The 19120-nt window shown below is 41.3% G+C and overlaps 1 protein-coding gene across 1 annotated transcript in view; it reads right to left on the reverse strand.

The window, feature by feature from the left end:
• Positions 1 to 19120, reverse strand: part of LOC130111994 (A disintegrin and metalloproteinase with thrombospondin motifs 7) — a 212530-nt gene that overhangs the window by 109898 nt on the left and 83512 nt on the right. Inside the window, exon 8 of the mRNA XM_056279305.1 lies at positions 2860 to 3003. Within this exon, the coding sequence (XP_056135280.1) occupies positions 2860 to 3003 (144 nt within the window). The remainder of the gene's footprint in view (positions 1 to 2859; positions 3004 to 19120) is intronic.

Consider the following 19120-nt stretch of genomic DNA (forward strand, 5'->3'; position numbering starts at 1 on the left):
CCTGACACTCTTCTCCACCCACGCCACCCTGCCTGCACTCTCTTCTTCACCTCTCTTCTGCACTCCCTGTTACTTTGGACAGTTGATCCCATGTATTTAGACTCATACACCTTCTTCACCTCTACTCCTTGCATCCTCACCATTCCGCTGTCCTACCGCTCATTCACGCGTATGTATTTCATCTTGCTCCCACTGACTTTCATTCCTCTTCTCATCTTATTTATAGGTACACAGATAGATAAGACAATGTTATTGTCAGGTAGAGCAAGTACTTGTCTATAGCTTATCTATCAAAAGAGAATTATTCAATTATTTTCCTAACACGGACAGCCTACCTTCAAAGAAGAATAAAACTTCTTAAGAGGTTAAGTGAGATAAAAATTCTCCACACTTCAAAATATTTTTTTATGCTGGTGCTGCATTGGTCACATCAAAAAATTAACATTCTAATGATTTGCATGTAAAATGCAAACACACACACACACACACACACACACACACACACAGTGTTTTTTTTTCCTTTTCCGGAAACCATCAATGACGTCGATAAAAGTGCTCAACAAATGAGGAGTGGAATATCAAGATAAATGTAGGAGGAAAAAAAAACAACTTTAACACATTTCAGTACAGGCTTGTTTCGTGCGTCACGCACTCATCAGCTGCCAGTGTGGTTAAACAACAAAGAAAAACACCCAGTCAATACATATTATGTTGCCCTGTGTTACACCCCTAATTACGGTGGAATGCAACCAATGAGAGGATAGAAAACATTTGAAATATTACAACCAATGGGGTAGGTAGTTACGATGCACAGCGACCAATGGGGGGGATAGAAAACATTACAACCAATGGGGTAGGTTGGGGCTTGTTTTGAAAAAGCAAGGATTTAAAGGGCCAGGGCACTGTTGTAAAAGCACACATTTAAAATATAACAAGGTAACGTCAAATGAGGAGTGGTGCTGGGGAACAGTTAGAAGGGCAGACAGTTAAAATATAAAAATATAACATCTAATAAATGTCACGTTTATCATCCAATTTCCCCTTGGGGATGAATAAAGTATTCTGATTAGGGGGGGTAATAAAGACATTGGTTCACTTGTAATTGCAAAGCAGATTTTTTTTTCTGTGTCTACAGCTGGTGGCCAATTCATTTCTACTATTCAAGGTGGACATATCAGGCTTGCAAATAATACAATATTTCCCTGCCAAGCATACATAGGTTACATCTTTTCCCGTTAACTGAATATGCATTGCTCTTCGTGAGGGTTTTCCATGAAACAGACTAACTAATATTCTTGTTTACCAAGGACCAAACGTGGCGGCTTAAGGCCGTTGCATTTCTTGCATGCTCATTCCTAAGCTACTCATATGTGCTTTAAACCTAATTTTAAAAGGGCCCTCTGTTAGTCCAATGTAAGTGTCCATTTTGCAGTTGTCTTCTCTTGTCACTGATGCCTGGTAGATGACTCCCTCTGTCTGGCATTTTCCTTCAAGAGGGAGAGAGTGCTGGAGCCCTGCTGCAGAACTCTCCGTTTAATATTTTGCATCCAGCTGTGTAGAGCCTTGGAGAGCTTTGTTTTGTTTTTTTGAATCCCCCCCTTTTTTTCCCCTCCCCAATTGTATCTGGCCAATCACCCCAGTCTTTCAAGCCACCCCAGTTGCTGCTCCACCCCGTCCACCGATCCGGGGAGGGCTGCAGACTACCACATATCTCCTCCGAGACATGTGGGGTCGCCAGCCGCTTCTTTTCACCTGACAGTGAGAAGTTTCACCAGGGCCACGTAGCACGTGTGAGGATCACATTATCCCCCCTCCCAGTTCCCCCTTCCCCCTGAACAGGTGCCCCGTCCGACCAGAGGAGGCGCTAGTGCAGCGACCAGGACACATACCCACATCCTGCTTCCCAACTGCAGACATGGCCAATTGTCTGTAGGGACGCCTGACCAAGCCAGAGGTAACAGGGGGGGATTTGAACCAGAGATCCCTGGGTTGGTAGGCAACGGAATAGACCGCTACGCTACCCGGACAAGCTTTGTTTTTAAGTTCGCATTACATATTTCATCTTTATGGATAAGGATTGATGCATATTTTGTTTTTCCTATTTCGGGAGATTTATAATTACCTAAAACCCTTTCTGTCACGTGTAGCGCAGTCATCTGTTTAATTATGTAGTATCAAGCAAGTATTTACATTTCTACATTCTTTTTACTTACAGTAAGAACAACTGCTTGTGTATTTACTTTCAGTTTCACAGAGTTTCCGGAAAAGCACTGTAAGAAAGCAAGTTGACGAGGGTAAACAAGTAAACAGCCCTCAACTTTACTTCTGTGTCTGAGTCATCATTTAACCATCATTTAACCCGAGTCATTTTTTTTTTAAACTGCATGAGATAGACCGACCATATTATGTATTCATTAGAATTTCAAAGATTGCTTTTGCGGCTAAAATATTATGGCCAGACAGCTGGCTAAGAAATGAAGGCCATATGACTCAGTAATAAGAGTATTGTAGCAAATTCGGGGGGCAGTCCGGGAACCGCCACAGCCGGGACGCGAACCCGTGTCTCCCGCTCCGCAAGCTACAACGTTAACCAATCGACTAGAAAGGCTGATCTGTTGGTTAAGGACCAACGTGTCTAGTTATCCATGCACATTACACTACGTTAGTGAGCTTGGACAAACTGGCTCAAACTGATCAAAGCAGTATTGTATATTAAAATGTTTAAAGTGTATCAGGTCTTCACCATATCCTGCACTGTTCATATCCAATAAAGGGGGAAACATACTGAAAAATTATACATTGCATAAAGTGAGGGAGTACCAACGCCTTTAGTGGTGTAGTCATATGTGCAGTACTCACTCAAGGAAGCGGGTGATATATTCCCGACTGCAACGCGACCAGCTGGGAACTGCAGTTCCATACAGGAGCTGTGGAGACATGACGAAAGGTCTTTTCCCGATGGGTTCACAGTCATTACCGTTGCCATCGTGCTGAATCCCAAAGCTGTGACATACAAACACATCCCAAAACGAAAAGTGTCAGTGAGTGGCCAACATTTGTAACCATGCCGTTCAAGTTAAGTCAATAAAAAGACCAATAAACACATGCATGTTTCAATACATTTGATTTTTTTCTTCTTCAAAAAATTGTCAACGCTGCCTGCTTATCATGTCAAATGTTTTGCTGGGGGTCAGGCGTAGGCAATCTTATCCTGAAAGGACCAGTGTGGGTGCAGGTTTTTGTTCCAACCAAGCAGTTACACACCTGATTCCACTAATCAACCAGTGGCGTCACTGCTGAGGAACTTAATTAGGAGACACAGGTGTGTAATTGCTTGGTCAGAACAAAAACCTTCACCCACACTGGCCCCTTCTGCATAAGACTGCAACAGGCACAAATTGGAGGCTTCTCACAGTCCAGAAAAATAAAAAAAATAAAAAATCAGTATACATCAATACAATGAAGGGATGTGCTATCAATTAAACACCATAGAATCAATTCAGTTGGACAAAATACGATGGTTGTCCTATGGCTTCATGTAGGACGTGGGATTTTCTTCAGTGCCATGGCATAGAGATTGTCAGTTTACTTAGGCTGGGCACATTACAGGGCTTTTCTAATCTTAACAATCTCTGCCAGGTGGTAGCCTGGAGGGGATTGTGCGTTTGGTCGTGTGTGTGTGTGTGTGTGTGTGTGTGTACATGGTTAGCTATCCTTATGTGGACCAAGTGTCCTCATTAGGATAGCAAAACCTGACAGCAACTACCTTGTGTGAACATTTCAGAGGTCCTCACAAGGAAAAGGGTATATTTTAGGGTTAGGACTTGGTTTTAGGGTTACGGTTAGAATTAGGGTTAGGTTAAGGTTAGGGTAAGGGTTAGGAGTGTAGTTTGCGTGGTTAAGGTTAAGGGCTAGGAAATTAATGTAGTCAATGAGGGGTCCACATAAGGAGAGTGAAACGAGTGTGTGTGTGTGTGTGTGTGTGTGTGTGTGTGTCTGCCCGTGGCTAATCTCACAAACTACTGGATCTGTAGCCTAAAGATTTTTGAACACAGTTACGACTGTATGATGAAGAACCTCTCCTAGTTGCGGTGATTCAAAACCTTCGAAAAGCATGTGTTCTCGCTATTGCCGCTCCCTCTTCTCATTCACTATCAAGCTCGCTCGCGACCAACGCTGCTTTCCATCGCGCTTGCTCTGAGTCAGCCGTGCGCATGTGCGATCCACATCCACAGTTGAGTCAGATCGGGTAGCGACAGTATCCAAACCAAAACACTGCATTTGGGTATGAGTCTGGAAAATAAATGGAAAGTTGATCGTATTTTGCAAGCCAGCAAACCATTCCCTGCTGATCTCAGCACAGGAGGACTGGAGGAACATTGGATGAACCAAAAATAATTCGCCGTATTCACCTCGCCACCATGTGGAAGTATCATAGTCTCTCCAGCGTTAAAACTCCGCTATAAAAATACAATTTCAAGAGTAGGAATAAACAGTCACAGCAGGAAATCATCCCAGTAGCTACAACAAAACATTTCCCACAGCTGAGCTATGTTTTCTTACCATTGTTTTATGAATGAAAGTCAATCAGCAGAGCAGCCATTCATATTTATTTGTTTTATATCATGAAAACCACGACGGTTAAACCCATTTGAAACCTTCTAATAAGGGCTTTGAAATTGTGGTAACCTGATCTCCATCACTCCAATGTTAGACTTTGTCACTTTCCTGCAAGGGTCTGCCTAGGAGGCTGCACATCCACAGACTGACAGGCAAAACGTTTTCAGCAGGTAGATTTTTTATTTTATTTTATTTTATTTTTTTTAGCTTGAGCGCTACATATTAACAACTTTATTTTTCCATATGTCCCGTTCAACCGACTCAGGCACTGTGCAAAACTCTTATAAATGCAGGAAAAACACGAATTTTTCTGTCTGTGTGTGCAAGTATTTCGCTTCTCCCGGTAGGCCAAAAAGAAAAGAAAAGGGTTTGTCGTCAAGTTTGAACATCAGAAAAGGGGAGATACGTATGCCTGGTGGAGATCTGCAGTCTACTACGTGCACTCTTCTGGTTGATACTGAAATTGTGGGAGACCACAAAGATAAGGGCAGATTTTTTTTTTTTTTGGTCTTTCAGTGTCTACACTAGACGTTTAGACTTAAACGACCAGCGTGTTTGACACTTAACCACTATATGAATGATCAATCACTCTGAGTTTTTCTTTTAAATCAGCAACTAGCAGTGATGCAGTAATTTGAATGCCATTATCAAAATTCAAAGAAGGTATCAGAAGCTCCTGTGATCCAAAGTCACTTTAGAACAAAACAAATGTGGAGGCTGATCGTCAGTCACAACCTGCTCATGTTTGCATTATTTTGTGAAGAAAAAAAAACTACTGTTTTGTTGAACTGAGTTCTGAAATTTGTGCTTCCCAGTCAGCTTGGCTCTCATTGGCTGTTGTGGGCTGCTCCGGATTCCGTCGATGTTCCTATCACACTAAACGATTTCCAGCACCAAATATATAGAATACAATACAATACTATACAATACAATACTCTTTATCAATCATTTTTTACATACATACAAATGAAATGTACTGTCTGTATTCAACCCATCCTAGCTGTGTAGCTAGGAGCAGTGGGCAGATGCAGTCCCCGGGGACAAACTCCAGTTCTTCTTTCCATTGACTTGGTCAGGGGCACAGACAGGAGTATTAACCTCAACATGCATGTCTTTTTGATGGTGGGAGAAAACCGTAGTGCCCGGAGCAACAGCTTTTTAGTATAGCTTTTCATCTTACTTAAGAATTGGTTCTTCTGCCTCATTATTTTGCGCTCATGTAAAATTCCTGTTATTTTCTCATACACTACAGCATTGCTAACTGTTCCAGATAGCTGCCTATCAATTTCATCCTCAGGGCGGACTGAGAGAAGCTCCCCTATTTCTGAATCTGTCCAGTTTCCAGCCCTTCTTGAAAAAAAGAACGTTCATCCATCGATCCATTATCCAAACCGCTTATCCTGCTCTCAGGGCCTCCCTGCAACCCTGAGAGCAGGATAAGCAGAACTTGCAGTTATCAAATCACCCATAAGGCAAGGCAACCGTCGCGGATTCAAATACGTCATCAGAGGAGTCTTGTGATTGATTTGCTCACTCCATGTGAAACTGTCTTTCGTCAGACAGATGTAATCTTTTACATGCACTTCCCTGCAATGTTACTGCTTTCATTCATAACACGGTCTTACTGACATTTTCCCTGAAATGACACATGGTCCAGAGGCGGGAAATTGGTAGTAAAATGTCCCTGTATACTGATCCCTGCTCCCATTCACATATGACCCCATGCAGGAAGTCCCTGAACATTTCAGGGAAAGACTGCATCTGTAAATGAAGTACAATTATTCTTTGTGTTGTTCAGATATTTATTTTCAGACTTCAATGAAAAGGGTTATCAGAAATAAAGTATTACTAGGGAAAATATGTCAGTGTCTTTCTTTTTTATTTGTTCTTTTCTGTTAAGCCATCACTCTTTCCGCTAAGTGGCATTAAGCCAGTATTGAATCTCAAAAGAGGAAGAAGTAGTGTTGTCTTCTGGGTAAGAGCAGAGGTGTTAAAACCAGGTCCAGAAAGTAAACGTCCTAACCATGTGTTTGCCCCACCCATGGACTAAACCAGCTGATTCAAATTAAAACTACTCTTCAGGTAGGAAGGGGGAAACCAGTCAGTGAAATCAGCTGCTTTAGAACATGGGTTGAGCAAATATACAGTTAGGACTTTTACTTTCCAGACCTGCATGTTTTTACATCTCTGGAAAATAGGTTGGGTTTTCTGACTTTGCCTCTAATGGCATGGTACTTGTGAAACCATACTTTATAGATATGAACTGCCCACTCCAGCTTTTTTTTTTTTCCGACCATATGCCAGTCCCCCAGGAAAAAGCTAGTAATAGCTTGAGGCCAGATATGCTGCTGTGGTTACTGTCCCAGCATATTGTTTATTTTGATGAGCTCTCTAAGCTGTGGGAGGATCCAATAGACGAGTTACATATTTAGGAAAACGTTAATATTCTGTGCTAGAGTTGAGGATAGGCAATGTGGATGGAAGACTAAGGTGAGGCCTGTATAGACTGGTTACCAGGATTGTTTCTGAAACTGCTATATTTTTTCCAAGTAAGAAGGAATTCATGGATGGATCTTGAAATAAGCACTAAAGTATCTTTCAGATGCTGCTATGGAAGTGAGTGGCTGTGGTTGAAGAGGTGGCATACTGAATTTGATCAAAAACTTTGCAGAATAAATGCAATTAGCACGTAGCTAATATAAAGCCAGCACTATGATGAAGTAGCCTTTGGCTTGAAGTGTTTGAGTGTTTGCAGTGGCCTTGCACTGTGTTACTGATATATTAGTGAAGTATGATGGTTTAGGATTGAAGTATATAGCTTTTGTAGGATGCTAAGTTATTAGCTTTATACAGCCTGATAGTAGCTAGGATGTTTTTTCTTTTTTTATAAGAGATAGCATATGCCTGGCTGAACCTAACTAAGATGTCAGTGAGCAATAAATATTATATTTTTATAATAATATATTATAAAATATTATAATATTTTATAATATTTTTATTATATTATATTATAAATTGATTTTTAAGGCATTGTTTACCTTTCCCACTCAGAACTTATTTAATGGCTATTCACCCTGCAAGAGGGGAACCACTCTCCCCTCCGATGCTCTTCCTGAGGTTTCTCCCATTTTCTCCCATTTCTGGTGGTGAATGTTTTCTCTCATCATTTCCCGAAAAGGCTTTTTTTCTGTGTAATTTTTCCTTATCCAAATCAAGGATCGAAGTATTACATTACATTACATTACTGTCATTTAGTCGACGCTTTTATCCAAAGCAACTTACAATAAGTGCATTTAACGTAGGAAATCAGGAGAACTACTAGTCATCACAGGTCATAAGCGCATCTAAACAAGCATCTAAGAGCAAAACCAGTGCTAAAGATGCAAGAAAGAGATTTTTTTTTTTAATGAGTGAATACAATAAGTGCTAAGAACAAGTAACAGGGTATAGAGGGTGTCATCCATTGTCGCTTGCTATCTGTTTCTCAGGCTTGATTCCTGATACAATCTGGATTCTCATTTGCTGGTTTGGCCATTTCAAGCCTTTTGTTTCTCCTTTTGTTTCAAAGACTGGTAGATAGGGACATGACACTCTATGTTAAGTTTAAGTGCATGTACAAAGTAGTGTGGAAAGGTCTATTCTATGTGAATAGGTATGGATCCAACATGCAATGTTGAATCTTCTTGAGGTGTCCGAGGCCAACCTCAATAAATTATCAGTGAGGGAAGGTGCCCACCTGATAACCCTAATGACATGCCAGCATGTAGAAGCTCAATCATCTAACAGCTTGTTGTGAGAGTTTATTAAATGATGCTTGCCAGTGAAACATGTTAGATTTGTAACGTAACTGATGTCCTCTATGGCAACCACTGACAGGTTGGTACCTTGGGCCAGGACATGGTTTAATACATTAGCCAATTGTCTGAGTTGGTCTTTAGTGTGAATATTCACTCGTGAGTATGGCTTAAGGGTTGTTTACATCACACTGTGTATTGCAGATGGATTGTTTAAAATCAAAAGCAATTAGTCTGAAACAAACATGATTATCAGGCTTTTATCTTGCACATAGAACTGACACAAAAATTATTTTATCAACGCTTTGCTGGAATCTCAAACAAAAGGTATTGGTTAATTCCTTTAAAAAGACTAATAGGCTCATGAGTTGGTGATAATCTATGCACACTCCCTCTGTGGGCTGTTTGATTGAGCTTTCGCCAACTTCTGTGTAACTACAGTATACGGTTGTCATTTTTCTTTTATTGTGATTTGTACTTATTCTTTAACCATGGGTACTGTCCACAGAAGAGTCTAAAAACATTGGGAATGAGTTATTCCTTTTTAAACACTAAAACATAGAGTCAGACAAATCTTGGACCACATGGCTCCATGGTTCCTGTGTTTCTAGACTAAATAGTGCTGGTAACCAACACTTGGTCCTTGTAATCTGAGACATGTCTTGAAATCTAAATATTGGCTGTCAAAGTGCTGGAGGAGAGCCTTCAGACTGCTAAAGCAAACAATGCATCCATTAACAGTTTCACTTTAAGGATAAACAGGCTGTTATAACAACAACAACAACAACAACTTAGTTTTGTGTAGTGCCTTTCAAGGAACCCAAGGATGCTTTACACTAGATAAGCACATTTATCCTCAATTCATTTGAGGAGAATCTGTATTTCTTTTAAAACAACACTTTTAATCAAATATACCATTAATGGAGCATGTAATTTTATTTGTTAATTCTTTACAATCTGAGCCAGACGGGCAATAGCCTGGTATCGGTTTTGTCAGTATCTAGGAAGGACTGTTACTTTCGAACAAACCACATAGGATTTTCCAAGCTATCATTCAAGGATTCTGTTTGACAAGAATGCCATCCTTGTAGAAAAATATCAAAACACACAAGACATCCCAATTAGTCACTGTTTTAAATTATCTTTCCTTTTAAGAAAATTAAATATATATCTCACAGGGTTCCAAAATTCAAATGTGTTCTTGCTAGTCCTGTTCAGATGGGTCATATAATTATTTTTGGACAAATGTGTTTAGCCCATTTAGCACATAAACCCTCTGTCAACAAAAGCAAAAATCACATCAACTGAGTGTAAAACGTTTTTTGCGATAGTGAGGAAGTTTTTTTCTTTCTTTTTTTTAATCTGCAGTCTCCATTCATCTTTCTAATGTGATACTACATAATGTGCATACATATGCTTTGATGGAAACGTGGCTACAAATAAGCTGTGTAATCCAGCAAAAATTGAAATTACTTCAATTTATGCTAGAGGTGAGGCATCCACTGCGCTAGGCTCTAAACAGGTCCCTGGTTCAAAGATGGACCATTTCATAGAAAACAATGCATGAAATCCAGGTACTGCTTTTTTAAAGGTTTCTGGTGGACCCTTAGAATAAGTACACAGCATACAAATTCACAGTCTAAATGCCTGAACTCAATAACAGCAGTATTTTGCATCTGTAACAGCGTGTGTCCTTTTTTTCTCCATTGTCCTCCCACACTAAACATATCCAACAGCTCGGTCAGGAACAGCGTAGGTTTTATCAGAGCAACATGTGTTGGCATTCAAAGCTAATTAATTTCAATGGAACACATACAGCAATTCTTGATAAATACTTTTGCCTTAACCTATGAGGAGCAGGTACAAAACCAGGTCATGCATTTTCATATCAAAACTGACCCTGCCACTGAAGTCAATGGAAAAAAGAAAAAGAAAAGGCAATCCAGTATGCAGAATTTGAAAATTGGTATTTTTAAGGTATCTTTCCAATTAATTCCTTTGTATTACCACCTCCATGAATTCAGATTACCACTCTCTCAGTTGACTTTTTAGTAAATAAAGGTTGCTCAAGAGAATTAACATTTTTCATTTCTGTGGACAAAAACACTAATTAGCCAATTGTTTAGGCTCACATTTTAAACACAGGGAATTAGGAGGATGAATGAATGCTGACAATTTTTTTTTTTGGCAGATGGAAAAACCAATTGTTGTTTAGGGTACAATAAGCAATTAGTTTTACATATCATGTTTACCAGCTTCTCTTGCATCCAGCAAGGGACTCAAGGCAAAGTGGTTTGAATGGTTGTCAGTTCATACATGCCTCTTTCAATCACAGAGAACCAGCATTTCTGACACTTCCATGTCATTGGTGTATGATGTGTGTGTGTGTGTGTGAATTAATTGTAAAGCGTTTTGAGTGGCTGTTGCAGCTAGAAAAGCGCTATAAAAATGCAACTTGATTGACTGATAGATACACACAGCCCATATCAAATACACTCACCGGCCACTTTATTAGGCACACCTGTCCAACTGCTTGTTAACGCAAATTTCTAATCAGCCAATCACATGGCAGCAACTCAATGCATTTAGGCATGTAGACATGGTCAAGACGATCTGCTGCAGTTCAAACCGAGCATCAGAATGGGGACGAAAGGTGATTTAAGTGACTTTGAACGTGGCATGGTTGTTGGTGCCAGACGGGCTGGTCTGAGTATTTCAGAAACTGCTGATCTACTGGGATTTTCACACACAACCATCTCTAGGGTTTACAGAGAATGGTCCGAAAAAGAGAAAATATCCAGTGAGCGGCAGTTCTGTGGGCGAAAATGCCTTGTTGATGCCGGAGGTCAGAGAAGGGCCAGACTGGTTCGAGCTGATAGAAAGGCAACAGTAACTCAAATAACCACTCATTACAACCGAGGTATGCAGAAGAGCATCTCTGAACGCACAACACGTCGAACCTTGAGACAGATGGGCTACAGCAGCAGAAGACCATACCGGGTGCCACTCCTGTCAGCTAAGAACAGGAAACTGAGGCTACAATTCGCACAGGCTCACCAAAATTGGACAATAGAAGGTTGGAAAAACGTTGCCTGGTCTGATGAGTCTCGATTTCTGCTGCGACATTTGGATGGTAGGGTCAGAATTTGGCGTCAACAACATGAAAGCATGGATCCATCCTGCCTTGTATCAACGGTTCAGGCTGGTGGTGGTGGTGTAATGGTGTGGGGGATATTTTCTTGGCACACTTTGGGCCCCTTAGTACCAATTGAGCATCGTGTCAACGCCACAGCCTACCTGAGTATTGTTGCTGACCATGTCCATCCCTTTATGACCACAGTGTTCCCATCTTCTGATGGCTACTTCCAGCAGGATAACGCGCCATGTCATAAAGCTCGAATCATCTCAGACTGGTTTCTTGAACATGACAATGAGTTCACTGTACTCAAATGGCCTCCACAGTCACCAGATCTCAATCCAATAGAGCACCTTTGGGATGTGGTGGACCGGGAGATTCGCACCATGGATGTGCAGCAACTGCGTGATGCTATCATGTCAATATGGACCAAACTCTCTGAGGAACTTTCCCTTGTTGAATCTATGCCACGAAGGATTAAGGCAGTTCTGAAGGCAAAAGGGGGTCCAACCCGGTACTAGCAAGGTGTACCTAATAAAGTGGCCAGTGAGTGTAGGTGTATGTTATATTCCTTAAACATAATGCATTATAACACATCATGTATTTATAAGAATTCATAATATCGCAAGACTTCCAATTAAGACTCATGTGAAAATTAACTTTAATAAAACCACAGTATATAGAATATCCTCTAGTAGGATAGAATCCTCATGGGAACACCGTAGGAATACTCCCTACTTTATTATAGTATTTACATAGCCATGGGATACAAGATACTACAGGAAACACTATACATAACTGGTTATAGTTTGTTTAGTTTTAAAGCCCACAAGAATATGATGATTTTTATGGTCTTACTATAGTCAATATATTTGTATGGAGAAGGGCCTAAATATGAGTATGAAATGTGACCCAAGATTAATACTGAAGACATCTGTGGGATAATTCTGCTTCCAATGAATGAGATAATTTATTGAGTGATAGTCTTGAGTAGAGCAATTCTTTTCAGCGTCAAGAACAGTTTTGTTTTGTTTTGTTTTTTTGTTTTTTACATAGGGCCTTAGATGCAGGAGAATATAAAGACTGGCAAAGCTTTGGCAACCTTCCAGGTAGCATTATGAGGTCCATTGTGATAAAAATTGTAAAATATGCTACAGTCATGACACAGTCAAGATTGGGCCACTACAAATTGAGCAACTGGACAAAACTGTCAGCATCAAGATGTCAGCTACATTGCTTATAGATTTGCAGAGCTAATGGGCTGAAAATGGAGAAACTGTCCAGAGATCAATAGTCTCTCCAGCACATCATACATTGGGCCTCTCTTCCATTTGATTTGGGTGTGCCAAAGAACTAGCACCGACAGTACTATTGACAATTGTTAGCGCTGGCTCTGCCTCTTTATCTGCCACTGCACACCCATCTAATCTATTACTTTTATTAGCTGCAGGTGTGTTTATCCTGTCATGCTTACATAATAGAGTACTGAAACCAGCCTGGTATGTTGTAAACCTTTCAGGGATGGGCAACATGATCCACAAAGGGCCGGCGGAGGTGCAGATTTTTGTTCTAACCAAGCAGTTACACACCTGCCTCTACAAATCAAGGTCCTTAGAAAAGACTATTGGTTGACTAATAGAATCAGGTTTATAACTGCTTGGTTGGAACAAAGACCTGCATCTACACTGGCCCTTTCTGAATCATGTTGCCAGTCCCTGCATGGTTTTTAACCTGTAGATGTCAGCAAACTCACTATAATGGTCTAGGGTTTAGTAACTCTTTGAGTTCCATTAAAAATCTGAGGTATTACCTGAAAATAGCTGTCCATAGATGCTCTCCATTTAGATTGTCAGATTTGGATTAAATTTGCTTTGGGGAATGAACAATTCCCATTTCTTACTTCATATACGTGTCAAATTCATTGTTAGTTTAATGTATAACAATTTGGAGGTATAACATGATTAAAATGAGAAAAAGTTCAAGGAGGGTGAATATTTTCTGAAGCTACTGTATGTGGCAAGCAGTTGTGGGATGGAGAACAGGTCAGCAGACATCCACAATGCCTTCCTGTATCAATTAAGCCCCTCCCAGACCTGTTTATTCTGTAGTAGATGTTGGCAGCTGCTGGACTGAGTGAGTTCCAAAACAGAAAACGGTTGCATTGATGAGTGGTTGCTTGAAAAAGGTGTTGACTCATAGACCTTGAAACTTATCTTATCTGAAGATGAGAACATAGTTGGCATAAGCAGGCTGCATTTTTGTGACATCACACTTTTAATTTGTGGCATCACTTGACAAAACACCACAGTTCGCTGGCGACAACATATCATTTTCTGTCAACTCTCACTTTTTGACTTTGTACAGTGGAAGCCTATTAGTGAAAGCCTTGCTGGCAACTCCTTCCTCCATATTTCAGATTAATGTTTGACATTCAAGACACATTCAAAAAATAGCAGTAAATTTGTTTTGAGTCTGCACTTATCCCATTTTTTGAGTGTGTAAACATGGAAAATTAACATTTTAAAGAATTATAACTACAAGCCAGTGTGGTGGAACAAAAGCTATACGTATTAGTAGGCCTGATATGTAGAGTGGATATAAAAAGTCTACACCCCCTTTTTAAAATGGCAGGTTTTTGTGATGTATAAAAATGCAACCAAGATAAATCATTTCAGAAATGTTTACCCCTTAATGTTAAATTGCTACCTATATAAATAAAGTGAAAAACAATCAGAAACACTTCAGGGGAAAAATACAAAACCTGGTTGCATAAGTATGCACACTCTTTTATAAATGAGGATGTGGCTGTGTTCAGAATTAAGCAATCACATTCAAACTCATGTTAAGTAGTAGTTAGTATACACCTGCCATCAATTAAAGTGAGTCTGATTAATCCTAAATAAAGTTTAGAAGGATTAGTAGGATTTTCCTGACATCTTACTGGTTGCATCCAACTGCAAAAGCCATGGTCCACAAAAAAGTTTACAAAGCACGAACGGGAGGATATCATTGTTGAAAGGTATTGATCAGGAGAGGGATACAAAGATACAAAAGAATTTCCAAGGCATTAGATATGGAACACAACGAAAACAATCATCAGTAAGTGGAAAAATATGGCACAACAGTGATATTATCAAGAACAGGATGTTCCTCCAAAATTGATGAGAAGACAAGGAGAAAACTGGTCAGGGAGGCTGCCAAGAGGTCTACGGCAACATTAAAGAAGCTGAAGGAATTTCTGGCAATTACTGGTTGCTCCCTACATGTGAAAACAATCTCCTGTATTCTTTATACTATGTCTGGGCTATGAGGCAGCGTGGTAAGACGGTAGGAAGCCTTTTCCACATCAAAAAAAAAAAAAAGCCAAGCCCAGCTAAATTTTGCAACAACATACATCCAGTTTCTCAAAACCATGTGGAAAACATGTGTTATGGTATGATGAGACCAAGGTGGAACTTTTTGGCCATAATTCCAAAAGGTATGTTTGGCACAAAAACAACACAGCACATCACCTAATAACACCATTCCCACTGTGAAGCACAGTGGTGGCAGCATCATGCTTTGGGGCTGCTTTTCTTCAGCCAAAACTGGGGCTTTATTCAAGTTGGAAGAAATCATGATAGCTTCAAATACCAGTCGATTATGGCACAAAACCTTCAGGCATCTGCTAGAAAGCTGAAAATGAGGACTTTCACCTTTCAGCATGACAACGGCCCAAAGCATACAGCCAAATCAGCAAAGGAATGGCTTCACCAAAAGAGGATCAACAGTTTGGAATGGCCCATGGATTCAGGCCCAGACCTGAATCCATTTGAAAATCTGTGGGGTGACCTGAAGAGGGCTGTGCACAGGAGATGCCCTCGCAATTTGATGGCTCTTTTGCAAGGAAGAGTGGGAAAAGCTGACGCTCTCTTACACCAAAAAGACTGAGTGCTGTAATAAAATCAAAAGGTGCCTCAACAAAGTATTAGATTAGGGGTGTGCACACTTATGCAGCCAGGTTATTGTAAGTGTTGTATTTTTTTTTCCTTAAAAGGTTTGTTTTTCCACTTGAATTTTATAGGTTGAAAAAGTTCATGATTAATCATGGTTTCCTTTTTTTTTTAACATCACAAAAACCTGCCATTTTAACAGGGGTGTGTAAACACTTCATATCCACTGTAGAAGACATTTTTTATGAATTAAATATTCATGAGGGATGTTAAGTTTATTAAATTAGACAAAAGTTAGAATGACATACTTCTTTGCCATACCTTTGATGCATTTTCCATGCTGTCAATATTGCATATGATAGCAACATTTGTCAACTATGTTTTAATTTTTATGATTGAAACAACTTAGCTTTGCACATAATTAATATATGTAATAGCTGTCTCTATGCTGAATGTGGTGCTTTAAAGGTGTGTGAATATTCTGCATAAAAATGATGCCCTATCAACTACACATGAGCATTAGAAATGATTTAAACCAGTAGTGCTCAACGACTGGGTTGCTTCACAGACCATGCAAACCATATATTGCCAACAGTTGAAACCCCAGAGCAGAAAGTTATTACTATGCTAATAACTGAAATTCTCTGGAACCACCAGTGATGACTAGGGACTGATTAGGTGATGACCATGAACAGAGTGGTAACAGCTGGAGAGACAGAAGGCAGCTAGAGAAATGACAACCGTGGTGAGGGAGAGTTGGCAGCCCAAACTGCAGTTTCTAAAAGGACGAAAGGCAAGCAAGCAAGCTACGGAATCTTCAGGGAAAATATGCCCCCCGGGGTGAGCACCACAGCCAGACAGATGCAAGGTTAACAACACAGGACAATGGACTAATGATGATTAGAGTGCAATGTATTTGTGGGAAGGCCTGCAACAATGAGAGGGATTTGAAGATTCACCAGGCAAGGATAAGACACTTGGCTTGGAGCCAGCCCACAGTGTCTGGAACCTTCTAGTTTCACCCACACCCCCTATCAGCATTTCACTGGCTCACCCAAGGATCCCATGACCCAAATCCAATAAGAGGACTGAGTGGCAGCAGTTTGATGAGAACGTGGATCGGATACTGGAAGGGACTGCAAAGTGGCACATAAACCACCAACTGAAGACAATGGCTACCATCATCTTCACTATAGCAGTAGAGCGGTTTGGGACACAGGCTATCAAGCCAGCAGCATGCATTATGAATCACTGATCCGTCAATTCAGCAGCTCAGGAAGAAACTCAAATCTCTCAAGTGGCAGTTCAAGGAGGTAGGGAAGTCAAGAGGGCAGACTGGCAGATCTCTGGGCAAACCTCAGAGAGAAAGTCCTGATGCATTCCGAACCAATCTGTAACACAGTGTGTTTGGACACAATTGCAGAGAAGAGGCAATTCACAAAGTACGAAGTCCTTTTGCTGGGCTTCCGAAAAAACACAATGACAAAAAAACCACTGCCAAACAGGGCAGGCAATAAAGCTAAGTCGAATAAACATAAAATACAAAAAACACAGCAAAACACTCTCTCACACAAAGGAGGCAGATGAGGGTTCAGGTGACATAACACGGGCTTCTGCAGACCAACGTGAAGCTTTTCCAAGACTTGACGATGTATGTCTGCAAAGCACCCAGTCAAATAGTCCCCAGCACAGGTGCACCTAATCACAGGCTAATCAAGGAGACTGGGTGCAGGTGAACCAAAGCACCAATCAAGAGATGGGAGAGCCCAGATCACAGACAATGAGGAGTGCACCTAATCACAGGCCAACCAGTACACAGGTGCCACTCATACTGGCTGATTGCAGGCAGATAGGGAAATGTCACCTGTTGGCTGCTGATCCTCTGGCCAGTGACCATGTCACAATCTCTTTAAGCTGGGCAAGCAGCTCCGAGACCAGAAGCACACCAGCCACCTGACCTGCTCCAAAGATACCATCAATGACCACCTCAAGCCCACTTACAGTGACCCAGCGAGAGACCAAGCCTTGGGGCCATGTAGTTCACTGATAACACCACCTGAGTTCAAGCTGAGGGAGCCCTGCCTGAGCAAAGTGGAGTGAGTTGTGAACAGGGCACGAACAAGCTCTGCACCAGGCCCAAGCGGCATTCCCTACAAGATCTACAAGATCTGTCCAACGCTATGCTGCAGGTTTTGGAGGGTCTTGAAGGTTGTCTGGAGGAAAAGAAAGATCACCCAGTCATAGGGGTATGGTGAAGGGCTATGGATATCTCGAGGAGAGAGCCAAGAGATCTTCTTCAGCATTGGGGCCAAGTGGCTCTCCAACTTCGTACTGAGCTAAGAAGACAGCTACATAGACAGTTTTGTGGAAGGGAGGCATTCCGGGCATCCCTGGTTTTTTGGAGCACGCAGGCATAGTAACCCAGCTCATCAAGGAAGCAAGAGAGGGCAGAGAGGACTTAATTATTTTGTGACTGGATCTTACCAATACCTATGGCTTGATGAAGGAGTTCATGGTAGCGCAAGTATGAGCCTGCAGTACACTGGGTCAAGCAACCCCAAAGTGGCCAGCGCAGGGATCTCTGTGAGAACAGGGAAGAAGTGGAAGGCTGCTGAATCAGGCCAACAAGCAGAATCCCAGTTGCAGTATAAGGTCCTTATGGAAAGTGTGGTGCAGGGCAAGGCCGGACTAGGGGGCTGAAAATCAGCTCAATACAAAATTTCACATGGGAAGAAGAGGAGGAAGCTGGTAGAGGAGGAGGTGTGAGCTGCTGGGGAGGAGGAGAATACCAGCAAGGTAGTGGCCATGAAACAACAAGTTGCCTGGATGAAGTGGGAACAACTGATGGAGAGGAAGCTCATCTGGCAGGACATCTGAGAGGGGGATTCCCAAAGGATCTAGTTCTGTATCCAGGGAGTCTACCATATCCTCCCCAACCTATCCAAACCCTAGCATCCAACTCTGGCATGACCAAGTCCTCAAGTCCATTGCGGAGTCAATCAGTAATGGGATTATTGATTGCAGGCAGGGCCGCCCAACAGCCAAGATGATCACGTTCATCAAGGAAGGAGAGCGTCCAAAGCAGACACCCAAACGCTACCACACTGGTGTGCTTTCTAAGGCAGGGGACTGGGTGATGACAGTTGACCTGGAGAGGCAGTTTAAGATCCCAGTTCACATCACTCAGACCTTGAGACCACATATACACTACCGTTCAAAAGTTTGGGATCACCCAAACAATTTTGTGTTTTCCATGAAAAGTCACACTTATTCACCACCATATGTTGTGAAATGAATAGAAAATAGAGTCAAGACATTGACAAGGTTAGAAATAATGATTTGTATTTGAAATAAGATTTTTTTTACATCAAACTTTGCTTTCATCAAAGAATCCTCCATTTGCAGCAATTACAGCATTGCAGACCTTTGGCATTCTAGCTGTTAATTTGTTGAGGTAATCTGGAGAAATTGCACTCCACGCTTCCAGAAGCAGCTCCCACAAGTTGGATTGGTTGGATGGGCACTTCTTGCGTACCATACGGTCAAGCTGCTCCCACAACAGCTCAATGGGGTTCAGATCTGGTGACTGCGCTGGCCACTCCATTACCGATAGAATACCAGCTGCCTGCTTCTGCTCT

This window comes from Lampris incognitus, chromosome 4 (assembly GCF_029633865.1).
Source record: "Lampris incognitus isolate fLamInc1 chromosome 4, fLamInc1.hap2, whole genome shotgun sequence".
NCBI lineage: Eukaryota > Metazoa > Chordata > Actinopteri > Lampriformes > Lampridae > Lampris > Lampris incognitus.